The sequence below is a fragment of the Cupressus sempervirens genome, chromosome 2, assembly GCF_028749045.1.
Source record: "Cupressus sempervirens isolate cs-2001-9-10 chromosome 2, ASM2874904v1, whole genome shotgun sequence".
NCBI classification, from domain to species: Eukaryota; Viridiplantae; Streptophyta; class Pinopsida; order Cupressales; family Cupressaceae; genus Cupressus; species Cupressus sempervirens.
Window position 1 is genome coordinate 358,275,759 of NC_143119.1, and position 26,527 is coordinate 358,302,285.

Sequence of the window (26,527 nt, forward strand, 5' to 3'; positions counted from 1 at the left end):
GCAGGTGGGAAAACACATGATGACGACCACGAAGAAGTAAAGAAAAAGTTAAAAGGGAAGGAAACCGCCATACGGGAAACACGAAACACAGAGAGATTAGACTGAACAGTTGCTCTAAATCCATTGGCTGCTTCCCCAGCAGTTTTGAAGCCGCCCAGTTATCACAGAAACAGGGATTCCACATTTGTACACTTGGGCGCGCAGTTAAATCTGACGTGGACGCCACGGAGCGCATAAAGTTTTTATCAGGTGCGCTAAAACAGCCCCCAAATCTTTGAATTCACCGGAAAACCCAATTTGGGATTTGAATGTTTTGTGGGGTTTAACACTAGGTAGGCCTAGTTTTGACGATGATTCTGGTTTTGGCTAAGTGGGTTGTAATTATTTTTCCTTTAATTTAAAGTCATACCGACAGAGGACTCTGAACTACCAGTGTATAGCCGCGTCAATATAAAACCCCTGCTTGTGCTTTGCTTCATCACTACTTTCATTTGCGCGTGTTGTTTGATTTAAGGAGCGTTTCTTGGCTTTGTTATTCTGCTTGAGTTTTTGTCAAAGGTTCTAGAAGGGGAGGAGGGGGAGAAAGAAGGTTATATCTTTGTTTCGGTTTGGAGGTCTTGTTATTCTCGATCGAATTGGGAGGGGGGGATTTTTGAGACGTGGGGAGAAGGAAGGTTCCATTTTTTTTGCTGGGAGTAGCGTGTTGTTTGGTTTTGTTTTAAGGAGTTCGGAGATTGCATCAATTGAATTGTTGTTTTTGGGATTCAGAGAGGGGAAATTTGGGGAATTTGAGGACTCTGTTTGCACCGGTTGTGAAGGATGGTGACCGCAAAGCTGACCCGCGCTGTGAGCACTCGCGAGCGTGTTGAGGACACGCTGAACGAGCACCGCAATGAAATTGTTTCTCTGCTCTTACGGTAAATGTTTGATCGCTGTGTTCTCTGATGTCATGGCGTTGTTCTGATTGCTGGTTTTCTGATGTTTTGGTAAACTTATGACCAAGTTTTGTTTTAGTTTCGAAGCTGTTTTTTCCTCTAAGTTTCTTGGTCATCCAAATATCTGGTCGGCGGGTTTTTCTGGGGAAAATTTTGCAGCCGTAGGAGGCTGTTTTGTGATTAGGAGGTCAGTCTTTTTTGTGTGTGCTGCTTTTAAATTTGACTTTCTATAATGTTGTTGTGGAAGTTTGAACTACCCGCATTTTTTTCATGGAGCTAGTTTTGCTAATCATCTGAGACTTTGGGCAGTGCATATCTGGTCTGCTGCGTGGGTTTTTGTTCCTGGTTAATTCTAGACTTGGTTCCGTGTTCTTTGTGGGCTTTTCAAACACATAGTATATTTTGTTTGTATAGGTGCAAAGTTCGCAATTGCTAGTCTTGAAAGTGGGTATCTTGGCAGGGTCGTTGGTATTTTTCAGGGTCACAGCTGGGTTGTCGTCTTTGTGGGATTTATGGTGTGCTGCTATGGCGTTACAGGTTGGGGGTTTATGACACAGGTTTAGGGGTTTGTGATCAACTAGAGTATGTCTGATCTTATAGTTAAGAGTTGTCGTCGTCTGAAGCAAGCCTTGTTGGGGTAATATGACGTCGATAGTGGAATTTTTATGTGCCGACTCCCTTCGTTGTTTAGGGATCTGGTCTTAATGGCGGGTCATAGGTCTTCCAGTAGCGATTCTTCTGACATCACATGAGTGACAGGGGACCAAGTACCGGTAACCCTTGTTACTTTTTGTACTTTGGTGAAAGTTTCAGTGTCTTTAATGTTTGTGAAGTTAGTTGCATTTTGTAATTTTCTAGTAACCAATCAATTTGTTTTTACATTTAGCTATTTGAGAGGTGTCTAATGATTGATTTTAATTGCTTCCATTTTTTGTTCGATTGTGCTCTTCTCAGGGTTGTAATTAGTAGATCTTGTTGATCCTGTATGCCCTGGCATTGACATTGCTGTTTGATTGAATCTTCTTACTCAACTTGCGTAGGATATTTTTTGTTTTCCAGTGAGTTTCTTTACCTTTTACGAAAGCACCATAAGTACATAAATGAGAATTCTATGCTGCTGATGAGAGGGCGAGATTCTTCACTCATTATCAAGAATTTTCATACGTATGTGATAAGAGGCGAAGAAGCTCAACCATTTTTTCCATGATTGTTCTCCCAAATATTAAATCCAGCAAGAATTACAAACTGACAGCATGTGCATTGTAATTAGGGGAATTGCACTTATCCTTCTCTACCATGGGATGTATTTGTTAGTGAACTATCACAAAATGAGATCTTGATCTGTCATTTTCATCTTGGCTTGTCGTTCTTACTTCTTTAGTGGTGATTAGAATTGGATTTTAGTAGCAGAGCTGTAACTAAGTTTTGGCCAATCGTATTGACAGACAGTTGATAGATCTTTTTATTGAGTAATTTGAAGTATATTTTGAACCATTAATTTGCAGAGTCTAGATGAGTCCTATCCAAGGTGGACTTTAAGTAGTTTATGATTCTATTATCCTACATTTGTAAGTCTCTTGTGGGCAGGTCAACAGAAGACAGCTCTGAAGTGTCAGGAGTTAAGTCATGGCATTGCCAGCTAGATGGGGTGCTGACATGCTTGTTTACTAGATCCGATCCCTAACAAATCATTTTAACATTTCTGTGTAAATCGAATAGAGCTGATGGGTGCGTTCTGTTCCTCCTCAATTCAAGATACATTGCATATCCCCAGGTATACAATGTAATAAGCAAAGGAGCTAACTTTTATAAATGGCACTTATAGGAAGTGCGACAAATTAGAAAACTACTTAAATAAAATTCAGCTTGGCATACGTGCTCTAGAGAGAGTATTCTTAGATCAAGACTATACGCATTGTGGAAAGCCTCTTGTTTGGTTGAGGAGCACTAGTATTTAAGTTAATACTGCAGCTATACTTATGACCTTTTATAATTTATCATTTAATGGTGAGTTTAGGAAGGTTTGTATTTTGCTTTATGCTCTTTTTCAATCAAAAAAAGATTAACATACTTTGTGGAAGAGTGTAAGTTGTTACATCATTATACAAAAACAAGAATAGCGTTTTGAATTTGATTCTTTTTTTGTTGACTTCTCTAGATATGTGGCTCAAGGAAAGAAGATCCTGCAGCCTCATCACCTGCTGGATGGGTTGGCAGAAGTTCAAGGAGAAAGTGATGAAAGCAAAAAGCTGAAAGATGGAGCGTTCGGAGATATGCTGAGATCCACACAGGTGTGAACAATTTTAATTGTTTAGGAGATTATAAGCATGTCTTATCTCAGGCATTACACATGAAAATTAATGTTATTGTCACTTTTTATGAATAAATTTGATATATGGGGTGCAGGAAGCCATCATTATTCCCCCATGGGTTGCCCTAGCAGTACGGCCAAGGCCTGGTGTTTGGGAGTATGTTCGTGTCAATGTTGAGGAACTTGTCGCTGAACAGCTTTCAGTGCCCGAATATTTGGAATTCAAGGAACACCTTGTCAATGGAAGGTAATAGGCTCTCAATATTTATGATGGAGTAAATAAGGGAAACGGTGTCTCCAAACAGAAATGAAGCATCTTGTCTTATAAAAAGATTACTGCCTTTGTATTATTTTAAGATGCCCTTTAACTGTCTTTTTCCCATTACAAAACACAGAAGATGGATGCTGTAAATATTTTGAGCTGATGTTTCCAAGTAAAAATTTATATAATTATCAAATATAGGCGCAGAAAGACAGTATGCCTGTAAGAGCAAAAGTATAGAGTTACAGGCTGTTATTTATACATTATCGTTTGCTGGTAGATATGAAGCTATTTCCAAGTGGGAATTCAAAATTGTCAAATTTCAGTGTACAAGGACAGTATTCCTGTTAGAGAAAAAATATATGATTGCAGGGTGTTTTTCTTGCATTTGGTAGATATACTGCCATTTTCTTTCCGTCTAAGTTAGCAAGTAAAATGGTTTCTGTATTTTTTTCCAGAGTCAAGGACAACTATGTATTGGAGCTAGACTTGGAGCCGTTCAATGCATCCTTTCCTCGTCCAACACGTCCATCTTCTATTGGTAGTGGAGTTCAATTTTTGAACCGACACTTGTCCTCGAGACTATTTCGTGATAAAGAAAGCATGCAGCCCTTGCTGGATTTCCTTAGACAACACAACTACCGGGGACAGGTTGGTTATTTCCACTGTTGTATATCACAGTAACATGCACACATCTGGTGCCATTATGTTGCAGATATAATTGCAATGCAAGCTTTTTTAAAAAAAATTGTCCATTTCAGAAAACAATGAAAGCCATCTGGGTTTGAAATCTGCAACTAGTTTGGGCTTCAATTCTCTACAGAAAAAACCTATTTAGTTTTAATCCAATTACAATAGGAGAAGGTTCTTCGTCGGGAAGATAATTTTAGTATTTATTCTTATGCTATATTTTTCAAATGGTCAAAGTTTCTCACTAATGATAGGTGAATCTCATGTAAAACTTTGGAGTACATTTATATTGATTTTCAAGTTGTAAAGAAGATATTTCAAAGAAAGTTATTTTTTGCTTCAATGCTATGAGATCAACACAGTAAATTCTGATATGTAACTCTGCATCATGGGCACTAGATGTTTATCTTTTGGTATATATATATAAATCCAAAGACAGTTCAAGGACAAGTTGTAATCTGTACCATGTAATTTGCAGGCGCTCATGCTGAATGAAAGGATACAGAGCTTGCCAAAGCTATGTTCTTCATTGGTAAAGGCTGAGGAATATCTTAACAAGCTACCCAAGGATACACCATATGCAGAGTTTGAGCACAAGTAAGTTCGACCTCTAGTATTTATTTTTTGTACATGGTACTGTATTGTGATTAAAACTGAGATTTTATTTTGTTAGAGGATATGATTGAGCTTAAACACATGCTTCTTTTTCTTTAATATTAGTAACTTCTGTTTGAACAAAATCTTGTTGTATCTGTTTAGTATTGTTTTCTTGAGGGAAAATGGATTTCAAGCAAAAGCGATATTTGAGTAGATCTGATTAACTATGCAAGCATATAAAAAATATTTCTTTCCTTATTTGATTCTAAATGGCTGATTTGCGCAGATTTCAAGAAATGGGATTGGAAAAAGGATGGGGGGACAATGCAGAACGCGTCTTGGATATGATTCATTTGCTTTTGGAGAATCTTCAGGCACCTGATCCAACAATCTTAGAAAAGTTTCTAGGCAGAATTCCAATGGTCTTTAATGTTGTGATCCTTTCACCCCATGGTTATTTTGGTCAAGCAGGTGTTCTGGGAATGCCAGACACTGGTGGACAGGTATTTTGACTTTTTTAAGTATACGATAAATTCTATAAGAAAAGATGTTCCCTATTTATTGGAATTCATAACTTTGTTATTGATCACTTAGCATTGTTTCCCATTTAAGAGGTGGAGTTTTCCAGACAGGACTGATTCGCATGAGATCCACTTGAACACACTCCCATCTCTTTAGTGCTAAATACTTACAATCCTAAAAAATTGAATGCTAAATTCATTGTTCTCATCATTTGGTTTTTGACCACAGATTGTATATATCCTTGATCAAGTTCGTGCCTTGGAGAATGAAATGTTACTGAGAATAAAAAAGCAAGGGTTGGCCATCACCCCCGAGATTCTTGTGGTAAAGTATTTCTCTGTTAACCACACTCAGGTGTCCTATATTCATATTATCGTTAACCTCCAATGTGGAAATTCTTAGCTTTGTCGGAATTGTTTGCACTATTGCTTATTTATGGGTGAAGTGTTTTTTACGAGTATAAAGTGTCTGTGTGAACAGCTCATCTTGTTGTATGTAGGTTTTTTTGTGAAATACCTGGCTTCTGTCTTTATGGCAAAAATTGTTCTTTACTGCTGTTACTTAAATTTTATTTTTTAAAGCTGTATTTTCATGTTGTTTCTGACATCTATTTCACTGTTTAAGGTGACTCGTCTGATTCCGGAAGCTCAAGGAACTACATGCGACCAGCGAATTGAAAGAATTAGTGGATCACAACATTCACGGATACTCAGGGTACCTTTCAGAACTGAGAAAGGAATTTTGCGTCAATGGGTATCTCGATTTGATGTGTGGCCTTACCTAGAAACATATGCAGAGGTAAGTGCTTATGACTTGTCAGTGTTGAAATTGGCAAAACAATCATTGGAATGTGCAAGGTGCACATGAGCATATCAGTTTTTCATAATTTCTGAAACAGTCACATAGTCTTGAAAAGTTAAATGGTATAATTCAATGAACATTTGAAGGTGAAACAGATCTATTTCTGAAATAAAACTCATTGAATAAAGGAAAGAGCTCATGATACACAAATATATATTTATTGTTTATGTTCCTTCAATACACACATGGAACTAACTGGCTTTATCTGTGTTGATTTAGGATGCATATAATGAAATAACTTCAGAGCTACATGGTCCACCTGATCTGATTATTGGTAACTACAGTGATGGAAATTTAGTGGCATCTCTGATTGCACATAAACAAGGAATTACTCAGGTATATTTGTTGGCCGTTATCCTAGCTCATGTGTTTTATGATGGAATTAATATTTTATTTGACTTGGCTACAAAAATTCTTAAATTTGAGATCATGTGTGTCTTGCCAGTGCAATATTGCTCATGCTTTGGAGAAGACAAAATACCCAGATTCTGACATATATTGGAAAAACTTTGAAGAGAAGTATCATTTCTCCTGTCAGTTCACTGCTGATCTGATTGCAATGAACCATGCAGATTTCATTATCACAAGCACATACCAAGAGATTGCAGGAAGGTCTGACAATCTTCTTACTTGTGTTAAGGGTTTCTTAGCTTATATATTTTCTCTTTATGACATTCATCCGAGTTCTCTACTTGCCTATGCATCTTTTGCAGTACGCATGATGCCTTTTGGTGATGAATTATTTCTCAAATATGGCAAATGAGATATGGTCTAAACACAATGTATAAGTCAAATATAGAAACATGTTAAAAATGTTTGTAGATGTAGATATTCAAATCACTTTTAGTACTAGAGAGTCTCTTAAGTAATGCAAAATGAGGAGGGCAAGAATAATTTTCTACCAAGAGATTGCAGGAAGGTCTGACAATCTTCTTACTTGTGTTAAGGGTTTCTTAGCTTATATATTTTCTCTTTATACATTAATCCGAGTTCTCTACTTGCCTATGCATCTTTTGCAGTACGCATGATGCCTTTTGGTGATGAATTATTTCTCAAATATGGCAAATGAGATATGGTCTAAACACAATGTATAAGTCAAATATAGAAACATGTTAAAAATGTTCGTAGATGTAGATATTCAAATCACTTTTAGTACTAGAGAGTCTCTTAAGTAATGCAAAATGAGGAGGGCAAGAATAATTTTCTTGAGATTATTAGGAATTATTGTTATTTGAGAACTGTTGGATGCTAGATCAGGTGCTTAATATGGATGTTGCATTTTGTTGTGCAGCAAGGACACAGTTGGACAATATGAAAGCCACACTGCTTTCACTCTTCCTGGTCTTTACCGTGTGGTTCATGGAATTGATGTTTTTGATCCTAAATTCAACATTGTTTCTCCTGGAGCAGACATGCATATTTATTTTCCGTACACAGACAAGCAGCACCGCCTTACTGCTTTGCATGGCTCCATTGAAGAACTCCTATTCAGTCCTGAACAGACAGCAGAGCATGTGTAAGTGATACTCTACATTCAGGATTTACTGATCTGCTATGTTTCCTCTTTAAAAAGTTTTGTGTTGAAATGTCTGCAAGCAAGTTTTCACCTTTCATGATCATTTCTGCAGTGCCAGTTTCCATTCTTCCTCTTTGCCTGTTGTGATTGTTTTAAAAAAAAATGAAAGTCTTTCATTTTACGTCTCTGAAGCATTAATTTTGACATCAAGCAAGATATAGCAGGGACTTCTATGATGTCTTTTTCTGTTATAGCTCCCACTTCGATATAAAAAGTTGAAACCAATTCTAGCAGCTGATGTTTAGCTCCTTTATAAGTTCAACAGTTTACTCTGCTTTCCTAGGCATTTGTTTGGAAGGTATTAGGAGAAGGAAATTTGAAACTAACGGCTGTTTTTGCTTGAAAGGAAAAATTAACTTTGAAATTACTGTGCCTGCAATGTTCCTTCCTTGCAAGAATAGAAGCCAGCAGAGGTTGTCTTATGATTACTCTTAAGAAGAAACTCATTAATCAAGTGTTTCTTTGCTGAAAGATGGTTGTTTTTGCTGTCTGTTCAGAGGTGTATTGAGTGACAAGAAGAAACCTATTATCTTCTCTATGGCAAGACTTGATCGGGTGAAAAACATGACGGGACTGGTTGAGTGGTTTGCCAAGAACAAGCGTTTGAGAGAGCTGGTCAATCTTGTTGTTGTAGCAGGTGATGTTGATGCATCAAAGTCGAGAGACAGAGAAGAAATAGCTGAAATTGAGAAAATGCACAGCCTTATGAAAGAGTATAACTTGAGCGGGCAGTTTCGGTGGATAATTGCTCAAAAGAATAGAGTGCGCAATGGTGAGCTGTATCGCTATATTTGTGACACAAGGGGTGCCTTTATACAGGTTAGTGTTTGGATTTTGTTTAAGCTTTGAATCAAAATCAGGACCTCAGCTCCTGAGATATCAGTTTGAAATTCTAGTGCTTATTTAAATGTGCATCTAGATGATACCAGGTTATTTATTGCGGGTTGATATTAAGGCTGGTCTTGAAGAGTCTTTTGTAATGTTTGTTTTTTCGTTCTATGGTCCAGCCTGCACTCTATGAAGCTTTTGGACTGACTGTTGTTGAGGCCATGACATGTGGGCTTCCAACATTTGCTACAAGCAAGGGAGGCCCTGCTGAGATAATTGTTGATGGAGTTTCTGGTTTCCACATCGATCCATACCACGGGGAATCATCAAGTGAAAAGATTGCGGATTTCTTTGAGAAGTGCAAGACAGATCCCAGTCATTGGGATGCGATCTCTGATGCAGGTCTAAAGCGCATCTATGAAAGGTCAGTTCAGGGTTTGATTTTTTGCAAATAATTTTAATGCCTTTCTGCATCCTAATTGAATTCATAAATGAACTGTTAAGCATTCTTACTTATTCTGGAACATCAAGACAATAATTTTACAGACGAATATTGCAAATATGATTTTTAGTAAATGTAAAGATGATTGAGATCTGGGATGCAGGCTTTGAAGTTCTTTAACTTAAAAGAAAATTTCAATTTTAATATGTAAAAAAAATAATTTTCAATTTTAGTTTGTATGATCCGTAGACAGGTGAAGCTCCTTCGTTTTTTGTTAGTTTAGGAGCAGGGATACACTGTTTCACTGGGGTATTTAATGTAGTGTAACCAGGTATTGGTCTAGTTATTGATTTTGGCCTTGTCAATTTGAACTTTACTGGGAAAAATCTGTGGCAAGAGAGGGTTCGGTCATATTTTTACTTAATCAATTATTGCTGATTTCAACTGATCTTGTGAGTACTTCTGTTGCAGATATACATGGCAAATTTATGCCGATACATTGATGACTCTGGCTGGGGTTTACGGGTTTTGGAAGTACGTATCCAAGCTGGAAAGAAGAGAGACCCGACGCTATTTGGAGATGTTTTACATCCTTAAGTACCGTAACCTGGTAAGTTGTGAATTAATGAACTTTACCAAAATTTCATAGGAACTGAGTGGAGTAGAGATTTTTGACTGGATATGTCTCGATCATGGCTAGGTTAAAACGGTGCCATTGGCCATTGATGCTGCTGTTGATGGGGAAGATCACTCCACTTGAGCTTTTTCCCTAGGGTTCAGTGATTTGACTGGCTGAAGCGACGGCTATTACCATTTTGCAAATAATTGTGGTACAACAATGAAGTATTGTTGTTGGATCATTCACAATTTGATATATATGTATGTGATATCGATATTGATTTCTGATTTTCCTCGATGTACGTTTTTTCCTTCCAGGAGGAAGGCATTTTATTGTGATGTATTTAGTGAGCTACTGCTGAATCAGGTGCCCCGCACCGTGATTTTAAATAAAAAATCAGCGTTTTTTTGGTTGCATTTATGAAATGTTGCAATTTGTATACCGATTTATCATTGAATGAAAACTACCGACTTTTGAAGGTTGGAACAAGCCCCGCATTTGATCTTCAATGAAAAACTAAGATCTTTCCTCATCCTTCAACAAATTTGGCGGAAATGTTAAATGACTGAAAGCGGGGAATAAGTGCAACAGAATGTAGGAGATTAAGGAAACAGAAGTGATGTTTAAAAAAACCAAAAAATCAGAATAATAGACACAGTGTTCGCTTGTCCCAACCAACTCAATCTTCATAATAATAATAAAAAATTGTAGAAAAATCTAAAGTCTTTTCAAGTTTTTATATGTATCGTTGGTTGTTCCACAATGGTTATGTCAAGGAGGAGATGAAGGGAAAATCGTATGGAAATCACATGCGGTGAATGGATACGTTGCAGATGTAGAGCTAGGTATTCTGCAACTTCGTAGGTTGCTGTTTAGATGTGGTATACTGTGTCAGCTTCTTCTTGTCTATTAGTTTGTGTTCTTTTGTATTAATAATAAAAATTGTATATTAATTGAATATATGATAGTAAAAATATTTAGATTTTTTTTCTAGGTAATATGTATTGATGCTGGTTTTCAAGGAGAATAAGTTTGTATAACATGTGGTGGTGAATACGTTTATTATTATTACTAAATTTATGAAAATCACATCACGCATCTCTTTTGAACTCAAAATAAGTTAATTGTATTTTATCTGTCTCATAATAGTTATATTTAATCAGCCAGAGAATAAATTCATTAATAGTTGAGTTTTTTTTTTTGGTTAAATTTGGGGAGGTAAAGAGATTAAGGTGGGAAATCATTTGGTAGTGGATTAATTATTTTCTATGAAATATTAAGAAGAATGTGTAAATTAAACTTGTATTTCATAATTTTGATATCTTTTGATTTTTTTACTATAATTTAAATATTACAATTTTGTTTAGACATAAATAAATGAAATAAAATTCAAATAACAATAATCAACAATAATAGTAGCAATATCTAACAATTGAAAACATTTAACTAAAGAGTGATACATCCACAAGCTTGATTATGTGGGATGGTAGTAGTATTTATTAGCTCACTAAAAAATAATAGATTTATTAAAATTTGTGTCTAGAAAGAATACAAGGCAATAAATTATGTTATCAAATTTCTTGTAAAAAAAAGAAAAAGTGAAAAAGAAGTCTAGAACTAAAATTGGAGATAGGGAGTAAAGAAGGTTGTTATGTTTCTCTGGTTGAAAGGGTTTCTTTAATGAGTAAGGTGTAATATTTCAAAAGTCATTCTTTAAAAGATTATATAAAGCATTTATTTGAAGAATTATAAAGGAATATGAAGATCACATGAAGCCAATTTTGATGTACACTCTAAATTGTCGTTCAGATTATTGTACATGCTAGCTACTTTAGAGCATTGTTTTTTTTTTTTTTTTTCTCTATTTAGTACTTTATAGTTTTATTAATAAAATAAAGAGCTGTAGATTTTGCAGATCTAATAATTAGAAACCCTATCATAAACCCATAAATATCAAAAGTTGTAGGAATGCAATTATTTCTTTACAACAAAATTGTATAGAGTTTGATGAAAACCCACAAACCAATTACATTTGCATTTTCATTACATTGTAATAGTCATAAGTAACAAAATTATAACGTAAAAATTGAAGATTTGGCTCCAAATCTACAACATCTTCTAGTCGCAACTTGAAAATACCAACCCTCCAACCACTCCATCCCTAGAATAATTACTTAAACACACCATAATGCATGTTAGTAGCTACCCACTATTGAAACTAACCAGAACAATCATCATTCAAGTGCCAAACTTAGTCCATTGCACCAATAACAACTAAAGCAAAAAATCACAATTTTCAACACAAGTTTTCTTTATTCTCCATGCCCATTTAGAAATTCATGATGATCAATAACAACCTATTACAAAGAGCTTGAGTAAGAAGGATGTGCACAAAAGCATCAAATCATAAAAGTGAAAAAAAAATCTTAGATAAAAAGAAGGAAGAAATGTCATTATGTTTCATTATTTCTATATCTTCATTAAAGATATGTATCATCACAATCAATTTCACATCAAACCAATCTTTCTCCACCTCTTTAAACTTCATGTGTCAGAGCCTTTCCATCAAATTGACTCACAAAGGGTGTGTACTTCGTACCATCAATTTTTGGGAGGCCACTCTATTTGTTACCTAGATTAATTCCTAGCACTAGAATAGGCTTTTGCCAAAATATCCTCAAGACTTCCTAATGCCTCCTAGGGAACAATTATTTCCATAATCAACTTGGTAATGGAATTGTCTTCGCCATGTCATGCCTACTAGGGAACCTAGTAGGAAAAGACAAAAATGAGTGAATTGTGTAATTTTTTTTCATTTTAAACTTGATTAAGTTCTATCCATGCATTCACGATCTTATTGGGTTCCCTTATCAGTTTATTTCCTTAATTGAATTTTAAATATATTTTTTAATTCCTAAAGATAAAAGTAAGATTTCCTTTAATTTTTTTCCTTTGATGAGAAAGAGTAAAAAAAATACACTGTTTACTAAATCATTTATTCCTTTATTTTTCATACACAAAATAATGTTACATATTTAATTTATTATCTTTCAACAAATACATTTCCATATTCATAACCAAAAGTAACTTTCATTGACAACATTACATCTTGATTTCCTTTCCCATGATTTTCCTAGATATACCCATCACAATTTACATGATTGATTTCAATACATCTTTTACACTATATGGCCTTGAAGGCTTAAATCAAAATGCATATCACTTTACAATAGAAATTTTTGTACTGTTACTAAATTTTTGCTCATGCTTAAATTTAGTGTGAAATACATGGGTTACATCTAAGGTACATAACACTCCAATCCCTATGTTCAATCAATACAAAGAAAATTGCAATTTATACATTTCATTCACAATATTGATTCACATGTATCTTTGGTATTGATCATTCTTTCATTAAAATACATTCATCATACAACTGATATACAATTGGTAAAATGTAAACATATATGCTGAACATATTGTGTATTTCCCTGAGACAGGCTATGAGTGTAACCTATAATGAACTGATAATGCTTATGCTATACAATTAATGATACATAAAGGAAAATCATTAATAAAATTCGTAGTAGGTTCGAAGGAACCAGTCATTTCCTGTTATGACTGGTTAACTGTCCTATTTGGTTGTCCTTCATTGGTCATGTAGTATAAGGTTAGAGAACCCCCAAAGGAGATGTCCTAGCCCCCAACCAATAACCACATAGCAGAAACACAACAACAAAGAAATATCTAATACCAAGTCACAACTCTTTATTCATACATATAATTGTTTACATGCAATATGCCCTGCTGTAAGGCCTTTCGAGCTAGGGCCAAATACAACATCAATTACAAAAAAATTATGTATGATCCCACAAGATCCAACTCACAATCCTAACACTAATCCCAACTAGTCCAAATCTGCACTCTAGAAGAAAACCCAAAGGAAATCTTAACTTGTGTTCGCAAGCCCACCAAACAATCTCCTAGTTTTCAAGCCATAGCTACTAGCCCTTCAAAGCTCACATCCTCTTCTCCAAGATGGATCCCCATTACTAAAGACTCCACAAGACTCCCTACTTATACCCAACTAAGCCATAGGTCGGCCCAGTTCATTAAAAATTAAATTAAAACCCAATTAAATACCTAAAGTCAGCTACAACACAAATTAAATGCCCCAAAAGTCAGCTCACTGACAACTTGACACCTACAGGAACCAAGAACAGATTGAGTGACAAAGAAACCAAGCCGAGCATTAGCCAAGCCACAAGCATTGCCAAGCTCCCAGTGCATACAGAGCAACCAACACATGCCAAGCACTATAGTGAATGTCGAACAATCTGTATCTTCCAACAAGAATAACTTTAAGAAACCCCCTTCTCGAAAAATATATAAATTTGTGGTGAATCCAATATTACTTTTGGGGGTAAAAACTAATTTCCATTGGTGATTTTTTTTTTCAATGTCATGGAAAGTTTAATGTTAAATGCAAATTTTCTTTGACCATTACAAAATTCCATAAAAATCAAGGCAATTTTGTCCCTTTTGATACAAATGGTATATATTGTATATGGCAATTTTTCCCATTCATTGGAAAAAATATATATTGCATTAGGCAATTTTTCCCGTTTGTTGGAAAAAAATATAGTTGATTAGGAGATTTTTCTTGTTTATTGAAAAAAGTTTATATGATTAGGCGATTTTTTCTATTTATTGGAAAAACATATATGATGTGTTGGAGAATGTGGTTGGATGACACGTATGTGAAATGTCCCATTGTATTTATGGCATGGTAGAATTTGTTTGAAAAAAAAATTCTTTAAATTGCAGACATCTTGCTCAGTGGTTGCCCTTATCAGAAAAGTAGTTGGTAGCCAAAAATGGGACTGCCTATGGAAGAGGGATCGTCAAATGAAAATCCAAGCCATGTTGTCAACCCAAATTTGTTTGTGGAGGAGGATGAGGAACAAAGTGATCTTACTACTGGGCTTATTGCAACTTTCCAAGTTCTCTCTGTTAATCTTGGGGACACCATCAAAGAGCTCGAAAAGGAGTAGGAAAAGATAGACCTTCGAGCAATATTTATTGAAATGAGTCTCAACCCTACTAATTTTGAAGATCAAATTGTAAATGCGGTGGAACAACAAAATTGGAACTTCACCACTTTTGGGATGTTTTCAAGGATAAAAGAAGTGTGACACGAAGAATCGTCAGTTAGTTAGGGTCTATTTTTTAAAATATATTATTGAAAGTGTGAATTTGAAATGTAACAATTTGAAGCTTTGTTGCTTCCCTTTTTAAGAGAAACCACAACCGTTACACACACACACACACACACACACACACACACACAATATTATATATATATATATACATATATGTATATATTATATATAAAGTAAATCTACGATTAGTGTAAAATAACTAGAGCCCAAAAAAAAAACATCATGCTCATTGAAATATCAAATGTCAATAAAAAGAATTTTACTTTAGATTATATTCTTTGAATTTGCTTTACATTTCATCTTCATATATATATATATATATATACACATATACATGTATATATATACATATATACATATATATATATGTATATATATATATATATATATGTATATATATATATATATATATATGTATATATATATATATATATATATATATATATATATATATATATATATACATGTATATATATATACATATATGCATACATGTGTGTATATATATATGTATATATTATATATTGTATATATAATATTATATATATCTATAATATATACATATATGTATATATATAAAATATATATATACATACATACATATATATATATATATATACATACATACATATATATATATATATATACATACATACATATATATATATATATATATATACATACATACATATATATATATATATATATATATATATATATATATATATATATATATATATATATATATATATATATACATACATATATATATATATATATATATATATATATATATATATGTGTATATATATATACATGTGTATATGTATGTGTGTGTGTGTGTGTGTGTGTGTGTGTGTGTGTGTGAAGATGAAATGTAAAGTAGATTCAAAGAATATAATGCAAAGTAAAATCCTTTTTGCTGACATTTGATATTTCAGTGAGCATAATGTTTTTTTTTTTTGGGCTCTAGTTATTTTACACTAATCATAGATTTACTTTCTAAATTTGTGTGAATCGTAATTTCACTTTCTAGTAAGTACTTACTAGTTAGTAGTAGTACACAATTCATACTACACATGCCACATGCGACTAGGAATTGATGTTTGCAATAATGACTTTTTGGGAAATGTTTCTAATAACATTTCATATCTCCAACATATGTGTGTAACAAGTAACATCCATTTACAGACTATTGTCTGTTGGATGATAATATATCAATGGTTGAAGGCTTATTTCAGGCCAAACGTCTTGAATGAAGCCTCAACCTTGTTCAGGTCTCTGGAACGGTGACACGCTTCCTTCTAGCCTATACCACTTGCAGTGAATAGTTCATACATGTCTTTTCACCGTTAGTTGCATTCCCTCTTCCATGGGCTTCACACACGTTATAACTTTTTTGGCACGAACTTGCATATATGTTGAAGATTTGCGAAGATTTAATAATTTAAAGCCAATAAACTAGAAGCCAAAAAAACAAATATGTAGGGAGTTGAGACAACCCGTGGTTAAAAGAATTCACAACCTTACTGCTAGATTGTGGTGACTGATCAGGAAAGTACTGTACATACTTCATAAATTCTTTGCAAATTTTTTGGGCCCTATTTTATTGGGATTTTGGGCTAACATGTAATTATTAATTATAACCCTAAAGTGGTAAAAATACTTATATAAAAGAGCTTAGTGTTAGGGATTGTTTCATAGTTGTGATGCGAAATTGGTTCTTGTGGCAGTATTGAGCTGTAAGGGATTGCAGATTGTAATCATGTTGTAATCACTGGAACGTAATAATATCAGACTTGCTATTTGGTGGATGTAGCCTTGGGATTGTGTGAACCACGTTAAATCTTGGTGCCTTATTTTTTTTCTGTGTGATCTATTATTTTTTGTTATTGGTTATATTTGCATGTAATTGTTATTTCTGTTTGTGGTTTAATCCTAACACTTAGTCCGGTCTTATTCTTTCTACAATGACTAGTACAGTAGTACTAAGGTTTTCCCTTGAAGTCTGGTTTCAATTTTTATTTTGTTTAATCAAATTACAATCACTGTACATGTGTCTAGAGTCTCTAGACTCTACCTCAGATTGTAATTGTCAAGTGACAATGAATATCAACAAATTTTTTGGAGTTCTGTGTAAAATTATATTTCATTGTTATGCTTACTTATGCAATATTTTGTCATTTTCCAATTTTTCTATTAAATTGTTAAGAAAAAAAATATAACATATAACATTGAATTAAAACTCTCCATTAGATAGCCTTATTTTACAATCAAATTTAAAGTATCATTGAAAAACTATTTCATTTTTAAAATTAGAAATATTCTAATATATTTAAGAACTATGTTAGTAATATTATAAAGGTCATGCTGCGATGATTGTTGGATGAACAAAGATCAATGACTTCAGATGATTTTTGGGCCGAATTCGGAAACAACTGACCAACTTTTCTAAAAGCCCTGGAAAGAAGACACATGGCAAACATGATCAAGTGTGAAATCACTATGCTCATAGTAGCACCATTTAATCAAGTTAGATCAACAACTAGAGATGATTTTTGGTTAATGTGAGGCATGCTCAACCATTTTTATAAATGCAAAAGTCTGCATTGATGAGGTCTTTCATCTAGATGCTCCTCTTCCATTTTGTCATTCCTTTTCAGAGACATTGTTTGACCCTCTAAAGTCATATGAGGTATGGCACATGGAGGACTTGGAAAAATCCACATTTGTAGTACAAATTCATCACCTATTGGTCACTTGTTGTTGATCTATTTTTATTTCTTCATAGTCTGAATTTGTGTACTACTGATTATTTTTTGTAGTACCAAGTGGAGATTGCAAAGGCTAGAAAAGGTGACAATAATGGCCATCCTATCATCAAAAGGACTAATGTGAGGATTAGATCTCTTGGGATTACCCCTCCAATGACGCACAAGAACCCAAAGAAGTGGGCTCAATTTTACAATGTCGTCAACTCTCTTGAACAAAATAGACAACGGAGGGGGGAATGAGAATGTGCCCTTAATTGTAGCCATTACTAGTGGATTTGTGAATAGCACATTTATGCAACTTATTTGATAATGACTAATGTCTATGTCTCAATGTTTTAATTATGTGCTATTGAATGTTCATGTGAATATTCTAATGAATCTTATGTGTTAATGAATGTTATCATGTGATAATTCATGAATGCTACATTTTATTAATAGATGAATGAATGAATTTTAGATGTTAATGAGAAATTTAGATGTTAGGTGGGGGTTGGGGGGGCAAATGAGCTTCCCTCTTCACATGGTTGGCCCTTATTAGTAGAGAATATTAAACTATTCTCGAAACCAAGTGAAGCTCATATTAATCTATGATTGCATGACAATGTAAATTTTTTTAGGCTTTACGTCTAGGAGTGTCCTCTTGTCTAAAACACCTAATCCTACAACCAAATACTTGTTTGTTCACACCATGACATGTTAATTTTGGGCATCACAATTTTCTAACTCTACCTATATTTGCACGGATGTGCATCTCCTTTGCCAAGCTCAAGATTTGAGACATTGAATAGGTGTCCTCATGCCAACTATCTTAGTGAATGCATAGAGTACGATTTGGCCTAGAAGCTGGGTACAAGTTTTTCTTTATGGCATAGTTTAGCTAATTGATTTTTTTTTGTTATTCTTGTATAATTTCAATTCATTAGTTACCAAACTCTTACAAAGGTTTCCTTTTTACTTGTATTTCAATAGTAATGTATTAGTAAACAAGGTGCTACTTCTAGATGTTATCTATGTCAATCTCTTGGTTTCAGGAAATGCAGAAGGCGACCATAGTTCAATATGCAATCTCAATTCATATGCATAGGACATCAGATGGAGCTGAAAAATGTAACAGGTTTGCATTTTTGTTAGAGGTGTGAAAGAAATCTGGAATAGATTTCATTCTATGAGAGGATTTATCTTGGTGGCATGTTGTCAAATAGTGGTCTTGCTTAAATAGACCCCATGATTGTTATGTTGCCGCATTGCTAAATGTGTGCTTCAGTTATGGTCCATTGTGGGGGATTGAAATCTTTGTAGGATGTTGTTTTTCTCTATATTGTGCTAAATCTTGGGGAGTCTATTGACATTGTTTCACATCTCATGGGATAAGGTTGGACAACCTTATTAAGATTTTTTTTTCAGGGCATGAATCCTATTTGATTAGACCTATTTTTGTAATGCTACATTGTTTCCAAGTGTATGTTAGAGTTATGGGTTTCCGGGAAGAATTGACTTAATAGTTCAATATTTATAAAGATAGGATATGTGAGACTTTGGAGTTTGTGAAGAGTTTCAAATTGGTGGGAGTGAATTGGTGAAGTAGGGGAATAGTGGAAGTATTTTCTTAGTGGTAGGGTGAAGATAAGACCCTAAGAAGGCTAGAGAAGAGCCTTGAGTGCCTTGGTGGATAGGCTAAGGCAAATTAGTAATCCTCTCTTCATTAGATATCTAGCTCTACATCAATGTTATCATTTTGATTCTTTTAGCTCTATGTGAAATTGTGTTGGATAAATGTTTTTATGACTTTGGATTACATATTGTACTACTCAATTATTTTTCCAATGCAAAAAAGACCCCAAATAATGACTGATGTGTCAAAAAATTGTAGAAATGGCGTAGGTCCTCATAAGGATAAGTTCATCCAAGATGAATCTTACTATGTACAATACTCCTTACTACATTGAATTATGTTTGTAGATCAATTTTAACACTTCCATTTATTATGACAAGTTTCAATTATGCCTTCAAATCATACACCTATCGACATACCCCTTGAACCATCATTGGGTGAAAGTGCTAGTATATCATGTTGTGAACATTACATGCTGAAACTCCTACTAGGTAGATAAATTTTATTTATTTATTATAATTTAGTAGGTCATCACAATACTGACAAATTACTATCAAAACATTCTCACAGATATCTGTCAATTGTACAACATTATTGTTGCACAAGCATCGCAATTGCGATGGACTACAAACTTCTCTTCAAATAGTTATCCATCATAATTACAATGGGTGTCTATCAGAAGAGTCCAACATATATTTGTGGTTGTTTACCCTTGTTGTCGCAATTGCAACATCCATAACACGAACTCTTTCCCATCCCTCCTTCCAAGTTACGACTTTGTCTTATGTCGCAATTACGATGGATGTCGTCGTCATCACAATTTACGACAGTAAAAGTTTGACGAGAACCAATTCTTAGTTTTGTCGCTAGGACAATAGGTAGATGTCACAATTACAATAATTTACTATTGCAAAACGGGTCCAAATGTTGTAGTGTATTGTTCCATTTGGTGCGATTTCCTATGCTTATGTGGTGTTTTGTATAGTTGGGAGTTGACTCCCAACACGTGTGGACGTACTTTTAAGTGTGTGTGATCTTATATTGTTCTTGCTTGAATTTTGTTTTACTCTTCCAAGTCTAGACCTATATTGTAATTAAATGCTTGACTAGCCAACTTGTAGCTTAGCTGGCTATAAAATAAGCTTGGATGGATGTAGGAAAGCAACATTCTTAGAAGATAGAAACTAAAGATGCAAGCTTGGACTCACAAATTGTAATTCTAAATTCTGTATAAGGCCGCAACCTAGAAGGCCTTATAGCTAGGCATATTGCTATTTTGAATGTGAAGTTAAACATTTACACCTATGAATATGCTACATCTAGTCTTGTGTTCTATGTGGTTTCACTAATTTTGTGTATAAGCTTTTGTGTGTAAATCTAAGCAGGGAGGTGTTGGTAGGTTTAAGATGAGTTTATTCTACATGTTTATGCATTTTCCCTTGTTCCCTGTGTCACTTTCATTTTTGCCAAACCTCATGAACAATCTTCAAGAAAATAACTTTATTAAGTTTTGATTTAGAGAAATCACTAGTAATTACATACTTTTCTATTTTTCTTATATGCTTTGATATCATCTACAATTTGTAAGTCATTTTGATGGAACACAAACATAATCTCCACATGCTTCCAAGTCTTGTAACTACCAACCGATACTAGATAACCTTTCATATGAACTTCCCATGAATTGTAGTCCAATCCATCAAACATAGGGATATTCAATTTATGTGTCACTGAATTTTCCTCAAGTGGTAAAGCTTCATACAAAGCAATTAAGCTCCAATACCAATTGTTGAATAGGTTGAATAACTAACAAGGAGGTGAATGATAGAGATTAACAACCACTACTTATGATTATTAGTTAAAGTAGATTAAATTTCCAAACAAAAGGTGAGCATGAAAGTACAAAAACACCAACACAAATGACACCAAAATTTATGTGGAAAAACTAAACTAGGGAAAACAACAAAGAAGCTAATCCTCATGAAATGAAATATATTGGTTCGGGTGACACTAAAGGCATTTTTGTACAACAAAGAAAACTTTCTATAATGCTAACTGCATTAGTATGAAGGGGTATTGTTGGTAGGCTTTATTACTAGGGTGGATATGCCCCAAAAACACAATAAGGCTCACTATCAATAAGCTTATAGCTAGTATATGAAAGTTGAAGTAAGAACCACTACAAAATATAGTTGTTGAGCCTTTGTAATTATAGTAGAGAATACTATGAAAAGACTATGGCGGAATAGGAAGGCCTCCCACACATGGGAAAAACCTCCTTAGTACTTTCTCAAAAAGTTGCAAAACCAGAATGAAGTTTTTTCAAGTATTTTTTCTTATGATCACAAAATATAGTAGTAAAAACATAAAATATTTTTTATAATGAATGCTTTTATAAATTTGGAACACATAAACATTTTCAATCAAATTGAACAAATATTGGTGAAACTTTAGTGTATTGTCTCTATCCATTATCAATATTGTCGAGCAACACACTGTACTTATTATAATTTACATACGTTGCATCCAAATCCTTTGAATAAACAATGAAATCTCCGGATTTAAATTCTTATAAATTCAAATCAATCACTTGGAAAAAATGGACCTCGTTTGATAGAGACCTGTCGTTTCCAGGATGGATTTCACGCAACAAGAAGTTTTTGTCTGAATGCAAAACTCTAGATGGAGAGACATAGATATAATTTCATCGTGACTTTAATTTTGTATGAATAGTAAATGACAAAAGAAGCGTCTGAGGTACGTTGTGGACAAGGTTCTTGGATATTACGAAGCAAGCATTGTTAGGTCTATGATCTCTATGCCCACAAAGCACTGTTAACTTTGTTTGCTATGCATTTTATCACAAGAATGCCAACGAGGTGACGGGCTAAGCAATAGTGGCTCATGGATATAAATGTGATGCATTCCTTTCTTCTTCTTCCCCTTCCTTCCATTTTTCTTCATAAGAGTTTTATCATCTAGCGATTGATTTAAGCTGTAATTGGTGAAGCCAGTTTAGTAATGGAGGAGGAGCCATGTATAGAGGTTATCCAAAGGAGCACCAGAAGGGAGTGTGAGACCGTTTTAATAGGACTTGATGCAATAAAACATAAAGATGGTGATGATGATAATATTAAGTTTTCTTCTCTGAATTGGGTGCTTGATAATCTTGTTCGCCCTGGAGATAAGGTGGTGGTACTTGCTGTTTTCTACAATGAAGAAGAAGCAAACCAGCCCCAACAAGGCTGTATGACATTTTTCCGGTCATTTAGTAAGATCAAATTCCTCAATTTTGATTACTTGTTCATTCCTCTGTTTATATGAGATCAATATAAACTTTTCTTATCAATTTTATTTAAATATATATATAGGAGATCAGTTTTATTTTAAATTAAATGTTCCTATAAGATTAGAACTTCAATCTTCACACCGAAAACTCAATACCTTAAACTTAAGCTCAACATTAGGGGTTTTCAATGTTTTGTAGGAAGATCTGGAGGCATACAAGAAGTGGGTTTTTCACATAGAGATGTGGCAACAGTTGAACATTTACAGGGGGAATTCAAGCTCAAGAAAGAGAAGTACATGCAATCTCTCAGGCCTTTTTATGAACGTTACAAAACGAAAAGAGTAATAACTCACCTTCAATATTGGAATATCATGAATTGACCTATTATATATTATATATTATAAGCTGTGTATTTCTTTTAGTTTGGATCATTCTATAGTAATATATGTTTTTCCGTTTTCTGATAAAAAGGTTTATTAAAAATTAGAATACACACTTTCAAAAAGCAAACTCTAAATTCTATATCCTTTCATATTGATCTCATATAACAGGTTAGGATGGAAATCAAGATTGCTGCAGGATATCCTCCAGAATATATCATAGTACGGGAAGGAAACAATGCTAGAGTTTCATGGATTGTATTAGACAGGTCTGTTTCTGTATTTCATTGAAACAATATTTTATGGTCTTATACTATTGATAAATTTCTCTAATGAAATGGTGGAATTCAAATAATATCGATTTGTTCAGATGGTTTATCTAAAATCATATCACTTTTCTAATGACTTATTGTTTACATAATTTAAGATGAATCATCTAAACAAATCAATACTTATTATTTACAAATATTTGATGTAAATTGGTTGGACTTCAATAATACCCTCCGAACAATGATTTTTTCTATTGTGATTTGATAACACACAAAGATTTGATTTGATATCAGTGTCTTTTGTTCAATAGAATGCAATTATTAGTGTAATTTGAGATGAAAACCCTAAACCAACAATGTTAGAGTTGCATGGATTACATCAGGCAGGTCCGTGTCTCTAATTTCATCTTAACCAATATTTAGTTGCATTATATTGCTTACAAACGTATTGTTTAATCTTGATTCATCTGAATGCACACTTACTTTTCTAATATGGGCTATTTAATAGCATGCCTAAGAATGTACTATTGAAACTGAATTGTATAAATTGATGCACCATGATTTCAGTTGAACAAGAAATCTAACACTATGATTTCTTCTTGTGAAACAGAGAATTGAAGAAATATAGGAAAAACATATCTGAGAGCTCTGGGTGTAATGTTGCTGCAATTGGGAGAAACAATGTAGCAAGTATTATATCCAGTGTTAAAAGGCCTCATTCCTATAGCATATCTGAAGAAGGCACTATCACTACATTCTCTGCAGCTTTTCAATCCAACAGACAAATGCAGACAAGCAATCCATCAATTGGAGTCCCAATTGATGTGTTTATGAATGGAAGAGAAAGAGGAAGAGGTCGAATCAGTACCCATGATTCCAAAACATTTCGTAGTATTCTGCAAACTCCATCAAAAAAGGAGGAGAAAAAGTGTAAAACTGGTTGTAATTGTAATTGTAATTGTACTGGGTGCAACTGCAGTAAGAAGGTGAAAGCCAAATTGTGTCCTCCACGAGAGCTCTCATGTGATGAAATAGCCAAAGTAACAGCAAATGATGACTTACTTGCCCATAATGGAATATGGAAGTTATACAAGGGAATTCTAAATGAGGATGGGTCTTCTAGTGAGTATAAAGTGATGGTGAAGAAGTTTGAGGGCTGCTCCTTTGAGACCCATTTCAAGAATGAAATGAACTTTGTAAAAGTGGCTCGCCATAGGAATATCTTGGCTCTCTTGGCAGTTTGCAATGATAAATTGAGTCCTGCCCTTGTTTATGAATATGCCTCCAATGGATGGCTTCATCGCCACCTCAAGACATTGTCATGGGCAGCAAGGCGAAGGATTGCAATTGGGGTTGCAAAAGGACTGAGGTATTTGCATGAGGAATGTGGTGAAGGCACCATTGTGCATCGAGACATCAGATCTTCCAATATCATGCTGGCTCCTGATTTCTTGCCCTTGGTATGTCAACTTTCTCCCAATGCCAAAAATTTCTGTTGATTTTATGTTATTTTAATTCATTTATAGATACAAGGTGCATATAAATCTAGTTGTTGAATTCATTTATAGATTCAAGGTTAAAAGTGATTGGTTCTAAAGCGGTCAGTAACCCCGCAGTAAATGCAAAATCTTAGGTTAAGTTCTAACTGGTCAGTAAATGCAAAATCTCAAAATCTTAGATTCAAGTCCTAACTGATTTATGAAAAGTTCAACGAATTTTAGATGTTAATACCATTTAAACCATATTCACGAACATAAAAAGCGTATTCACAGAAAATCATAACTATCACTTTTGTTCAGGATTCAAATTAGATCGGATGAAGATATGTTTCAGTCATAATAAGTTTATGTTGTTCCCAAATTTAGGGGACTAATTCAAATGGGGTTTAAAAGTCTTGAACTTCACAAATTGGTCACATGAATAGGTGAAGCTGTTTTCAACATAAGTACCAAACAGCATTCCAACCGAATCCAGAAAAATATTGATTAAAGTTTAGGAATTCCATGATTTTAAAGAATTAACTATTTTTAATGTCAAAATCGATTTGTGTTTCAACAGAGAGCAACAAAATCTACACATGGTAAGATCAAATTCATATTCCAACCGAATCCATAAACATATTGACTAACAACGAGGATTTCATGGTTTTTATAATTAGTAGTTTTTATATCAAAATCGATTTTTGTTTCAACAGATATGCAATTTTGGGTCTGCAAAGCGGCTTGCAACTGATGAAATATACAGAGAGAGTAGAGTGTGCGGCGCTGCTGGGTATTTCATTTCCCCTTCAATTATCTTAAGAGCACATTTCACCTCCAATCCCTAGTTAACATTTGCATGTGTTTGTGAAGGTATGTGGCTCCAGAGTATTCAGAAAGAGGAATTCTTTCTGTTAAGGCAGACACCTATTCTTATGGAGTGTTACTGCTGGAGCTCATTAGTGGCAGAAAAGCTCATGATTCGTCTTCCTCCCACGACCAAATCTCTCTTGTGGAATGGGTAATCTTCCTTAGTTTTTTTCTATGGGCTTTGCCATTACTTTGATATAATCAATTAAAAAAAAGCGTTTTGTGGTTTCAATTGCAGGCAAGGCCACATATTGAGGTGCACGCATTTCATGAGTTGTTAGATCCTGATTTAGGGGAATCACCAGATATGTTTGAGCTCTACTGTTTGTGCTCTGCATCATCACTTTGTATACAAAGGGATCCTCGCTCACGCCCATCTATGAGCCAAGTAAGATTGTGTAATCGTTATTGTATTATATTGCTTAACACTCTGCCCCCCACCCCAACTATAAAGATCCCCTACTCACTCCATGTTTCATTGTGCATGGCAGGTTGTTTCAATACTCAAAGGTGACCGCCCCACCATGATACCACAATCGCCCATATTTTGTACTAGCCAGTCAAGATACATGGTTGATTGTAAATTTGAAAATTTGAGTTTGTGTTAAAGATAATATATTGTATGTTTTGATTTGTTAAGATGACTCATTTTGAATTGTATTAAGAGATGTATTCTTATGAGCTAATGTGAATTAAATTTTGGGTACTGTTATTTAAGTCTGATTTAAATTTATTTGTTCGATATATTTGATTGAAGGTTTTTTTGGTCCCTTGTATAGAGGCAACTCTAAACAACGCATTCTAAGCTTTGAGTTGTTTAGGCAAGTCGTCTAAAATCATGCTAGTTTCTTCAACATGACTCATCCATTAAAGTAAGATTTCAAATGAGTTGCCTAAACAAGTCAAAACTTAGAGTGTGTTGTTTAATCAAATAATTGGATACTAAGTTCTATCTAGAGTGAGAGAATTGGTTAAAATCAACTAATGTCA

General features: G+C 34.2%; 2 protein-coding genes across 2 annotated transcripts; both read left to right on the forward strand.

Moving 5' to 3' along the window:
- The first annotated feature begins 480 nt into the window (after positions 1–480).
- SUS3 (sucrose synthase 3) lies at positions 481–10,059 on the forward strand. The gene is made up of 15 exons (XM_089813735.1): positions 481–917; positions 3,094–3,226; positions 3,342–3,493; positions 3,967–4,159; positions 4,677–4,795; positions 5,082–5,298; positions 5,546–5,641; positions 5,942–6,115; positions 6,398–6,514; positions 6,624–6,790; positions 7,470–7,694; positions 8,252–8,573; positions 8,762–9,006; positions 9,496–9,634; positions 9,725–10,059. Exons 1-15 carry the CDS (start codon positions 820–822, stop codon positions 9,782–9,784), a joined length of 2,457 nt encoding a protein of 818 aa, XP_089669861.1. The 5' UTR covers positions 481–819; the 3' UTR covers positions 9,785–10,059.
- A 12,213-nt stretch (positions 10,060–22,272) lies between these two features.
- On the forward strand, positions 22,273–26,145 carry LOC149572616 (proline-rich receptor-like protein kinase PERK12). The gene is made up of 8 exons (XM_089815860.1): positions 22,273–22,522; positions 22,739–22,881; positions 23,092–23,189; positions 23,800–24,649; positions 25,384–25,460; positions 25,541–25,688; positions 25,776–25,925; positions 26,029–26,145. Exons 1-8 carry the CDS (start codon positions 22,273–22,275, stop codon positions 26,143–26,145), a joined length of 1,833 nt encoding a protein of 610 aa, XP_089671986.1.
- Positions 26,146–26,527: the final 382 nt, after the last annotated feature.

What these genes read in the sequence shown, in the direction of transcription:
- SUS3 (XM_089813735.1), top strand. Translation starts at nt 820, where the DNA reads ATGGTGACCGCAAAGCTGACCCGCGCTGTGAGCACTCGCGAGCGTGTT. An exon ending in TGCCAGACACTGGTGGACAG is followed by an intron (nt 5,299 to 5,545) that starts GTATTTTGACTT and finishes TTTTGACCACAG; the next exon opens with ATTGTATATATCCTTGATCA. An exon ending in CTAAAGCGCATCTATGAAAG is followed by an intron (nt 9,007 to 9,495) that starts GTCAGTTCAGGG and finishes CTTCTGTTGCAG; the next exon opens with ATATACATGGCAAATTTATG.
- LOC149572616 (XM_089815860.1), top strand. Translation starts at nt 22,273, where the DNA reads ATGGAGGAGGAGCCATGTATAGAGGTTATCCAAAGGAGCACCAGAAGG. An exon ending in GACATTTTTCCGGTCATTTA is followed by an intron (nt 22,523 to 22,738) that starts GTAAGATCAAAT and finishes AATGTTTTGTAG; the next exon opens with GAAGATCTGGAGGCATACAA. An exon ending in CACGCCCATCTATGAGCCAA is followed by an intron (nt 25,926 to 26,028) that starts GTAAGATTGTGT and finishes TGTGCATGGCAG; the next exon opens with GTTGTTTCAATACTCAAAGG.